Here is an 11,625-nt window from a genome sequence, read left to right as displayed (position 1 = left end):
TAGTTATATTCTTGTACATAGGGGTCAGTATTATAGTAGTTATATTCTTGTACATAGGAGCAGTATTATAGTAGTTATATTCTTGTACATAGGAGGCAGTATTATAGTAGTTATATTCTTGTACATAGGGGTCAGTATTATAGTAGTTATATTCTTGTACATAGTGAGCAGTATTATAGTAGTTATATTCTTGTACATAGGAGGCAGTATTATAGTAGTTATATTCTTGTACATAGGCGGCAGTATTATAGTAGTTATATTCTTGTACATAGGGGGCAGTATTATAGTAGTTATATTCTTGTACATAGGGGGCAGTATTATAGTAGTTATATTCTTGTACATAGGAGGGCAGTATTATAGTAGTTATATTCTTGTACATAGGCGGCAGTATTATAGTAGTTATATTCTTGTACATAGGGAGCAGTATTATAGTAGTTATATTCTTGAACATAGGGGGCAGTATTATAGTAGTTATATTCTTGTACATAGGGAGCAGTATTATAGTAGTTATATTCTTGAACATAGGGGGCAGTATTATAGTAGTTATATTCTTGTACATAGGGAGCAGTATTATGGTAGTTCTATACTTGAACATAGAGGGCAGTATTATAGTAGTTATATTCTTGTACATAGGGGGCAGTATTATAGTAGTTATATTCGTGTACATAGGAGGGCAGTATTATAGTAGTTATATTCTTGTACATAGGCGGCAGTATTATAGTAGTTATATTCTTGTACATAGGGAGCAGTATTATAGTAGTTATATTCTTGAACATAGGGGGCAGTATTATAGTAGTTATATTCTTGTACATAGGGAGCAGTATTATAGTAGTTATATTCTTGAACATAGGGGGCAGTATTATAGTAGTTATATTCTTGTACATAGGGGACAGTATTATAGTAGTTATATTCTTGTACATAGGAGCAGTATTATAGTAGTTATATTCTTGTACATAGGAGGCAGTATTATAGTAGTTATATTCTTGTACATAGGAGGCAGTATTATAGTAGTTATATTCTTGTACATAGAGGACAGTATTATAGTAGTTATATTCTTGTACATAGGAGGCAGTATTATAATAGTTATATTCTTGTACATAGGGGGTCAGTATTATAGTAGTTATATTCTTGTACATAGTGAGCAGTATTATAGTAGTTATATTCTTGTACATAGGAGGCAGTATTATAGTAGTTATATTCTTGTACATAGGCGGCAGTATTATAGTAGTTATATTCTTGTACATAGGAGGCAGTATTATAGTAGTTATATTCTTGTCCATAGGGGGCAGTATTATAGTAGTTATATTCTTGTACATAGGGGACAGTATTATAGTAGTTATATTCTTGTACATAGGGAGCAGTATTATAGTAGTTATATTCTTGTACATAGGAGGCAGTATTATAGTAGTTATATTCTTGTACATAGGGGTCAGTATTATAGTAGTTATATTCTTGTACATAGGAGGCAGTATTATAGTAGTTATATTCTTGTACATAGGGGTCAGTATTATAGTAGTTATATTCTTGTACATAGGAGCAGTATTATAGTAGTTATATTCTTGTACATAGGAGGCAGTATTATAGTAGTTATATTCTTGTACATAGGGGTCAGTATTATAGTAGTTATATTCTTGTACATAGTGAGCAGTATTATAGTAGTTATATTCTTGTACATAGGGGGCAGTATTATAGTAGTTATATTCTTGTACATAGGCGGCAGTATTATAGTAGTTATATTCTTGTACATAGGGGGCAGTATTATAGTAGTTATATTCTTGTACATAGGGGGCAGTATTATAGTAGTTATATTCTTGTACATAGGGGGCAGTATTATAGTAGTTATATTCTTGTACATAGGGAGCAGTATTATAGTAGTTATATTCTTGTACATGGGCAGTATTATAGTAGTTATATTCTTGTACATAGGAGGGCAGTATTATAGTAGTTATATTCTTGTACATAGGCGGCAGTATTATAGTAGTTATATTCTTGTACATAGGGAGCAGTATTATAGTAGTTATATTCTTGAACATAGGGGGCAGTATTATAGTAGTTATATTCTTGTACATAGGGAGCAGTATTATAGTAGTTATATTCTTGAACATAGGGGGCAGTATTATAGTAGTTATATTCTTGTACATAGGGGACAGTATTATAGTAGTTATATTCTTGTACATAGGCGGCAGTATTATAGTAGTTATATTCTTGTACATAGGCGGCAGTATTATAGTAGTTATATTCTTGTACATAGGCGGCAGTATTATAGTAGTTATATTCTTGTACATAGGGGGCAGTATTATAGTAGTTATATTCTTGTATATAGGGTGCAGTATTATAGTAGTTATATTCTTGTACATAGGGGGCAGTATTATAGTAGTTATATTCTTGTAAATAGGGGGCAGTATTATAGTAGTTATATTCCTGTACATAGGGGGCAGTATTATAGTAGTTATATTCTTGTACATAGGAGCAGTATTATAGTAGTTATATTCTTGTACATAGGAGGCAGTATTATAGTAGTTATATTCTTGTACATAGGAGGCAGTATTATATTAGTTATATTCTTGTACATAGAGGACAGTATTATAGCAGTTATATTCTTGTACATAGGAGTCAGTATTATAGTAGTTATATCCTTGTACATAGGGGGCAGTATTATAGTAGTTATATTCTTGTACATAGGCGGCAGTATTATAGTAGTTATATTCTTGTACATAGGGGGCAGTATTATAGTAGTTATATTCTTGTACATAGGGGGCAGTATTATAGTAGTTATATTCTTGTACATAGGGGGCAGTATTATAGTAGTTATATTCTTGTACATAGGGAGCAGTATTATAGTAGTTATATTCTTGTACATAGGGGGCAGTATTATAGTAGTTATATTCTTGTACATAGGGGGCAGTATTATAGTAGTTATATCCTTGTACATAGGGGGCAGTATTATAGTAGTTATATTCTTGTACATAGGCGGCAGTATTATAGTAGTTATATTCTTGTACATAGGGGGCAGTATTATAGTAGTTATATTCTTGTACATAGGGGGCAGTATTATAGTAGTTATATTCTTGTACATAGGGGGCAGTATTATAGTAGTTATATTCTTGTACATAGGGGGCAGTATTATAGTAGTTATATTCTTGTACATAGGGGGCAGTATTATAGTAGTTATATTCTTGTACATGGGCAGTATTATAGTAGTTATATTCTTGTACATAGGAGGGCAGTATTATAGTAGTTATATTCTTGTACATAGGCGGCAGTATTATAGTAGTTATATTCTTGTACATAGGGAGCAGTATTATAGTAGTTATATTCTTGAACATAGGGGGCAGTATTATGGTAGTTATATTCTTGTACATAGGGAGCAGTATTATAGTAGTTATATTCTTGAACATAGGGGGCAGTATTATAGTAGTTATATTCTTGTACATAGGGGACAGTATTATAGTAGTTATATTCTTGTACATAGGCGGCAGTATTATAGTAGTTATATTCTTGTACATAGGCGGCAGTATTATAGTAGTTATATTCTTGTACATAGGCGGCAGTATTATAGTAGTTATATTCTTGTACATAGGGGGCAGTATTATAGTAGTTATATTCTTGTATATAGGGTGCAGTATTATAGTAGTTATATTCTTGTACATAGGGGGCAGTATTATAGTAGTTATATTCTTGTAAATAGGGGGCAGTATTATAGTAGTTATATTCCTGTACATAGGGGGCAGTATTATAGTAGTTATATTCTTGTACATAGGAGCAGTATTATAGTAGTTATATTCTTGTACATAGGAGGCAGTATTATAGTAGTTATATTCTTGTACATAGGAGGCAGTATTATATTAGTTATATTCTTGTACATAGAGGACAGTATTATAGCAGTTATATTCTTGTACATAGGAGTCAGTATTATAGTAGTTATATCCTTGTACATAGGGGGCAGTATTATAGTGGTTATATTCTTGTACATAGGGGGCAGTATTATAGTAGTTATATTCTTGTACATAGGGGCAGTATTATAGTAGTTATATTCTTGTACATGGGGGGCAGTATTATAGTAGTTATACTCTTGTACATAGGGGGCAGTATTATAGTAGTTATATTCTTGTACATAAGGGGGCAGTGTTATAGTAGTTATATTCTTGTACATAGGAGGCAGTATTATAGTAGTTATATTCTTGTACATAGGGGGCAGTATTATAGTAGTTATATTCTTGTACATAGGAGGCAGTATTATATTAGTTATATTCTTGTACATAGGGGGCAGTATTATAGTAGTTATATTCTTGTACATAGGGGGCAGTATTATAGTAGTTATATTCTTGTACATAGGGGCAGTATTATAGTAGTTATATTCTTGTACATAGGGGGCAGTATTATAGTAGTTATATTCTTGTACATAGGAGGCAGTATTATAGTAGTTATATTGTTGTACATAGGGGGCAGTATTATAGTGGTTATATTCTTGTACATAGGGGGGCAGTATTATAGTGGTTATATTCTTGTACATAGGGGGGCAGTATTATAGTAGTTATATTCTTGTACATAAGGGGCAGTATTATAGTAGTTATATTCTTGTACATAGGGGCAGTATTATAGTAGTTATATTCTTGTACATAGGGGGCAGTATTATAGTAGTTATATTCTTGTACATAGGAGGCAGTATTATAGTAGTTATATTCTTGTACATAGGGAGCAGTATTATAGTAGTTATATTCTTGTACATAGGCGGCAGTATTATAGTAGTTATATTCTTGTACACAGGGGGCAGTATTATAGTAGTTATATTCTTGTACATAGGAGGTACTATTATAGTAGTTATATTATTGTACATAGGGGGCAGTATTATAGTAGTTATATTCTTGTACATAGGAGTCAGTTTTATAGTAGTTATATTCTTGTACATAGGAGTCAGTATTATAGTAGTTATATTCTTGTACATAGGGGCAGTATTATAGTAGTTATATTCTTGTACATAGGGGGCAGTATTATAGTAGTTATATTCTTGTACATAGGGGCAGTATTATAGTAGTTATATTCTTGTACATAGGGGGCAGTATTATAGTAGTTATATTCTTGTACATAGGAGGCAGTATTATAGTAGTTATATTGTTGTACATAGGGGGCAGTTTTATAGCAGTTATATTCTTGTACATAGGGGGCAGTATTATAGTAGTTATATTCTTGTACATAGGAGGCAGTATTATAGTAGTTATATTCTTGTACATAGGAGGCAGTATTATAGTAGTTATATTCTTGTACATAGGGGGCAGTATTATAGTAGTTATATTCTTGTACATAGGGAGCAGTATTATAGTAGTTATATTCTTGTACATAGGGGCAGTATTATAGTAGTTATATTCTTGTACACAGGGGGCAGTATTATAGTAGTTATATTCCTGTATATAGGGGCCTGTATCATAGTAGTTCTCTTCTTGAACATAGAGGGCAGTATTATAGCAGTTGATTATATTACTATTTATTTTTCAGGTCAGTCCTGGAAGAGTCTGACTGCTATAGAGAAGCGTCCCTTTGTGGAGGAGGCAGAACGCTTGCGTGTTCAACATCTTCATGATCATCCAAATTACAAGTATCGTCCACGCAGGAAGAAGCAGGCCAAAAAGATGAAGAGAGTGGAGTCTTCCACACTGCTGAGGCCTGAGGGGTACTCTGGAGGACACGCTCCTTCCAACCTCACCCACTTCAGAGAATTGCAGCCTTTGGCTTCCAGCGAAATGGAGAGTTTTGGGCTGCCAACCCCTGAAATGTCTCCTTTGGATGTCCTGGAGCAGGGCGAACCGGCTTTCTTTCCCCCTCACATGCGGGAGGACACGGAGTCCATGCCCTTTAGATCCTACCGCCATGGCATCGAATATGGGCAAGAGAAGACGCTGAGGGAGCTTTCTATATCATACACTCCCTCACCATCTCATATGAGTAACATCCTTAGGACTCCACCGTCCGCTCCATTCTACTACAACCCTCAGGCTGTTCCTCCAAACTGCACTCCACTGGGTCAGCTCTCTCCACCACCTGAGGCACCTCAGCTGGACACCATGGATCATCTGAATCCGTCTGACCTGTGGGGAGATGTTGATCGCAATGAATTCGACCAATATTTGAATATGAGCAGGACTCAGGTGTCCATTCCTGGGTATCATTTGCCAATGACTAAACTGGGGACCGCTAGGACTATGCCCTGTGAGGAGAGTAGTCTGATTTCTGCTCTCTCTGATGCCAGCACCGCTATGTACTATAGTCCTTGCATCACCGGATGACATGACTCCACAGTGAGCGCAATCGACTGGTGTCTATGGTGGCAGATGGGCACCAGTATGGGGCAAGCACAGCCCTAGCTCAGTGTTCAGCTGGGTGCCATGTGCAGATTATCCCTGTGATATAGGGCTGTGGAATGGGGTCATTGGAGGACAACACTCTAGTGTATTTTACTAGGGTACAAGGCAGCAGACAGTATAGTAAGGAGTTGACCTTGGATATCGCACAGTGCCGCTGTACTCTCTGTATTGGATACAGCACTAACTGCGGAGTATCTCCATGTTGTATTTAAGGGGGAATTACAGGCATGTAACCCCTTGTAGTTTTGATGATCTGCCCTCAGCATAGGTCTTCAATAGCTGATTGGCGGGGGGCCCACCCTTCGGCTGATCTTAGTCCCCTGCAACGGGTCAGATGTCGATATGATAGTCCCATCTGCACTGGGGTCGGAGTCGGAAGTGTAATAGAAGGCTTCGCTGCCATTGAAATCAATGGGCACTATACCTTCTATTGCACTTCCAGCTCTGATCCCAATCTGGCCCGCTGCAGTGAGGGCGGAGGCTGAGATCAGCTGATCGCTGGGGTTCCTGAGGATAGGTCATCAATACTACAAGGGGTGAAACGCCTTAAATACACCTTTAATGGGGAACTAGAAGTTAGTAAAATAGATTGTACATGTTGAAGGTTGAGGAAGTGTATTAACCTCATGGTTTAGCGCTTACAGGGGTTGACCAGCTTTAAAGGATGGGGCATCAGTAGTAGATCCCCAAGGGCCACCGCCTGGGACCCCTGACGGTCAGCTGTTCGGAGGCCCACACGCTGGTGCACAGAGCTGACTTCTGCTGAAAGCAGACAGCTCCAATCTAGGATGTTACAAAGTTTCCATTGAAGTGAATGGCACCAACCTGATTGATGGGGGTCCCAAGCAGCAGATAGCCGGATAGGCCATCAATAGTTTAAAGGAATTTTCTAGGACATATGTCCTGGAAACCCCCTTTAAACTATTGATGGCCTATCCGTCTATTTGCTGCTTGGGGAAAATAGAATGAAAATAAAGAAAAATTGAATACTCGCCTATCCTGGCCGCTCCCTATGCAGCACTGCAGCCCTGCTGCCCTCCGTACAGAGCCCAGCAGGAGCAGCAGGTGGTCACATGACGGCTCGGGCACTCAGAGGCTTCAGCGGTCATAGAAGAATTACTGCTGAAGCCTGTAACTGGTTGAGTGGTCATGTGCACCATGGTTGGCAGATGACCGCCCAACCGGGCACTGGGGACTGCAGTGCTTAATGGGGACCCGCTAGGATAGCAGAGCATTCAATTTGTCCTTATTTTAAGGCCATATAGCCTTTTTTTTATATCCCAGAAAACTGCTTTAAAGCCAGACAACCCCTTTAAGGTGGAGTGGTCACATTTGCAAAGTAAAGCAGGTTACAGATAGATGGGATCAACCTCAAGACTGGGAACATATTATTCTGTAGGCCATAGCAAGTTCATAGATTGTTCAGTCCGGGATGTATTCCTAGAAGGTGATAGGTGAACCTTAAAGGGGAACTCCACACATTTATCCATATCCTGCATTGATAATAGGATGAGTTGCAAATTTGTCTTCTGCTTTCAGTAGACTATCTCCATTTGTCAGTACAATTAGTAGCTCTTTATTGAGGTTCATCAAGAAGCTCTCCTGCACTTGTGACATACAGTTGCACCATCCTGCAACTTTATTGCAATTCGACAAAGTTACAGCCCAATGAAGTCAATGCAAAACCTGTGTATGGAAACAGTTGCCATATGTTCCATAATTGACCTTCACCAGTAGAGGCGTAACTTGAACTTACAAACTCTGTAACAGGGCTCCCAACTACCATGTGACTATGGCAGAGACGTCGTTGAGCTCTCTATTGCCTTTTGGTCCAGGTGGGCTTACGACGTCTGCACCCCCTATAGTTATGCCCTGTGGACAGGCATCGAAGGGCTCGTTCATGCTGCCATCTGGCAATTCGTTCTCCTGTTCCGTCACAAGAACAGTAAAACGGAAAACAGGATCCGTCCTACGACAAAACGGTGCCGGATGGACCACTATGTACTACTATGGAGTCCATTCGGCATCAGTTACACCTATTGGACATTTAGGATGAATTTAACCCCTTAGTGACCGGCCTATTCTGTCCCTTAAGGACCAAGTGATTTTCATTGTGGCATTGCAAGAGTCATAACTCATTCACATCGCCGTATGAGGGCTTGTTTTTGTGTGAAGAGTTAGATATTTTACTGGCCGCTCTCTGGGGTTGTAGCACTTTATTACAATTTTTGGGGGGAGAGGTGGAACCTCCTCCCCACCCCCCCCCCCCCCCTCCTGAGATTCAGCCATTGTTTTTGAGTTTTGTCTTCACAGCGCTCACCATTCAGTAAAAGTAACCTGATGACTTTCTTATCTGAACGGCGCGATTACTGCGATAACTCCTTGATAGAGATTTTTATTTTTTACTACTTTTGCACAAAACACGATTTTAAAGATAAACCATTGACTCTGCATCGCCGCATTCTTAGACCCGGAACATTTTATTTTTTGTCAGCCGAGCTCTCGTGAGGGCTTGTTTTTTGCGTGAAGAGTTGTAGTTTTCATTGGTACCAGTTTGAGGTACGTGGGACTTTTGGATTGCTTTTAATTAAGTTTTTTTGGGAGGCTAATAAAAGAAAAATAACAATTCTGGCATTATCTTTGAAATGATTTTTACGCCGTTCACCATGTGGGATAAATAATAACATAATTCATTACCGGGTCGCAACGAACGCCGTCATAACTATAATGGGTTCCTTTTAAAAATAAAATAAAAAACTGGTATTTTATCCATCTAAAACAATTTTTTGGGGGGAAAATATATCTTTTAACTAGATTTTTTTTCTTTAAATTAAACTTTATTGAACCTTTTTTTAATTCCTGAAGGGCACTTGAAGTTGTGATTGTTTGATCGCTAGATTAGTACACTGCAGTACTTATGTAGTGCAGTCTACTATGTCTATGATAGCAGCCTACCAGATTCTGTCAGAGGCGGGGTCTAATAGGCTGAGTTACATAGCAGATTTGGAGGCCTTTGTCAGGCTTCTGGCTGCCATGGGAACCCATTGGTACCTTGCTGTCACACTGCGGAGTGCCGATGGTAACAGAAGGAGGCCCCTGCCCCTGTCATCTGCTAATATGCTGCATTTGCTATTCATTGTGGTATATAAGAGATTAAACTGCCAGGCTCTGGGTTTTCTCTATTCCTGGCTGTTAGAGCAGGAGCCGGGCTGTCAGCAGTCAGCCAAACCGCCACCTTAAAAAGATGTATGTGCCAGTTTAAAGTCCATTAGTGAGGTCAGTAAAAAGGCGAATTGCGGTCACGAAGGGGTTAAGGACAGAACAGTGCCAAAGGCCCTACAACAAAGCCTCCACTGCAGCTGTGAACGAGCCCCGCGCCTCCTGGTTTATGTTGTCCTTTTGTTTAGACAATGTCGCAACTCTTTGCAAACATAGAAGCAGGAATACAAAAATTTTGCAAAACCTCCTATCAATCGCAGGCTATGAATTCCAAAAAATTGCGTTTCCCAAAGGGGGAGGAGCCGCCGGGTTGACTGTCTGCTTGTCCGAGATTCTAAAAAAATAATACAGCCAGATGTAGCCGAACAGTCCCTGATACTGTGCGCAGTCCTGGATCAGCCTTCCAGGGCTGCAATACCAAGTGACCCACGGACTTGTCCCTGACCATAGAGTTCGAACCCCGAGAACAGCAGGTCCATTTAACCCCCTGGCTGCCGGGATTCTGGGTAACATGTTGCACTGGCCTCTCCTGTGTCCTGAGAGGTTGAATCCGTATTGTATTCCATGTTATTATGTGTCTTTTTTACCTTTGTATACCATGTAAAAGCTGTTTGTCCATGTAACATTGTTATGGAAGAGGGGGGTAACAGAACGACGATTTGACCGGACGGGTATTTTTTAGGATTGATTTGGGGTTGAAATGTTAGACAAAGATCGGCGGCGCAGAAGCGTGTCATAGTGCAATGGCGCACACCGTACGGAATTGAGATACAGCAGATGTGGAAGCGTTCCAACAAGCATAAAGACAGTAAAACACGTCCACTTCCGTAAGTGCGGGAATTCACAAAGCCTTTTACACCATTTACCTGGCATTAAAAAGTCACAAATTTGGGGACAAGTCCTACTTGTGCAAACTTTGTGACTTTTGTGCCTTTTTGCTCCCTGCTCAGCGCTTCACGAAAAGTGGGCTGGGTTTAACCCTTTCCAATCCAATTTATATCCTGGTTTTCCTAGGGGGCTTACTCTTTTTCTGCTATTATACAACGGCGCTATCTGCTGGCTAAAGCCAGTATTGCATGAGGTGGCACCTTGGATAGGCTCTGACAGCAGAGAGGCTGGCAATATACAGTAAGAGAACCCCGACGGATGTCTACCAACATCAGAGCTGTACAGCCTTAAATCATAATGTCTTCAGAGGTCAGACAGTGGATTGGAAAGGGTTAACAAAAAAGGAGGCCCGTCAAATTTACTATAATTCACGCCAAAAAATTGGTGTTAATTACAGCCGAAATCTATGCCAGCTCGTGGCTGGCGTAGAATCCATTCTGGAGCATGGATTGGCCAAGTTTATTAAGAGGCGTGCACTTTTTTAAAAAACTTGGCACAATTCACTCTGGATCTGTCTTTACTTGGACCGGTGTACAAAGTGCTGGTCAAGAATGGCGCAAAGTCTTACGTGTGCTCAGCCAATAGAAGCGGACGTCTGATGGATTGTTGATTGTAATATGCTGATTGGTTCTTATGGTCTGGTGCAAATTTGCAATAAATCAGTTGATAACCCTCCGTGTCTGATGTTTGCGTGAATTTCGTACAGTTCTTCTCTGAACCTCACATGAGGCCTTAATGGATGCCGGGGTTAATATAAGCATCCTGTTGCACCAACTTCATGTGTCAGCATTGCCGGCATGGCATTTTTAGGAGACTTCCTAGAAATTAAACCTTTCCTTTATGGCATGTCATCACATAACTAGTGGCATAGCAATAGGGATCGCAGGGGTTGCAAGTGCACCCGGGCCCATAAGCTAGGGGGGCCTAAGGGCTCCCTTTACTACTAACTTTACTGGGCTTTGCTCCACAGGTATGGCAGGTTTTTATCCTCTTTTACACCTTATAACTTGGAGTGCATGCAATATACAATGACATATAAGCTTGCCATCGACTGCACTTCCCTGTATGGAAGACTTACATGAACCTACAAATGACAGACAACATGCTGCCTTCTTCCTATCACTGCCGAAGGCCCCTGAGCTGTTGTCTATCGGAAATT

At 39.6% G+C, this 11,625-nt stretch overlaps 1 protein-coding gene across 1 annotated transcript in view; it reads left to right on the top strand.

The window, feature by feature from the left end:
* SOX18 (SRY-box transcription factor 18) overlaps positions 1-11,141 on the top strand; it is a 15,616-nt gene extending 4,475 nt beyond the window's left edge. Inside the window, exon 2 of the mRNA XM_066587635.1 lies at positions 5,494-11,141. Coding sequence (XP_066443732.1) covers positions 5,494-6,281 — 788 coding nt within the window. The 3' untranslated portion in view covers positions 6,282-11,141. The remainder of the gene's footprint in view (positions 1-5,493) is intronic.
* Positions 11,142-11,625: the final 484 nt, after the last annotated feature.

Source organism: Eleutherodactylus coqui, chromosome 13, assembly GCF_035609145.1.
Source record: "Eleutherodactylus coqui strain aEleCoq1 chromosome 13, aEleCoq1.hap1, whole genome shotgun sequence".
Classification (NCBI taxonomy): domain Eukaryota; kingdom Metazoa; phylum Chordata; class Amphibia; order Anura; family Eleutherodactylidae; genus Eleutherodactylus; species Eleutherodactylus coqui.
Note: the sequence above shows the minus strand (reverse complement) of the source record. Positions and strands in the feature narration are given on the sequence as shown.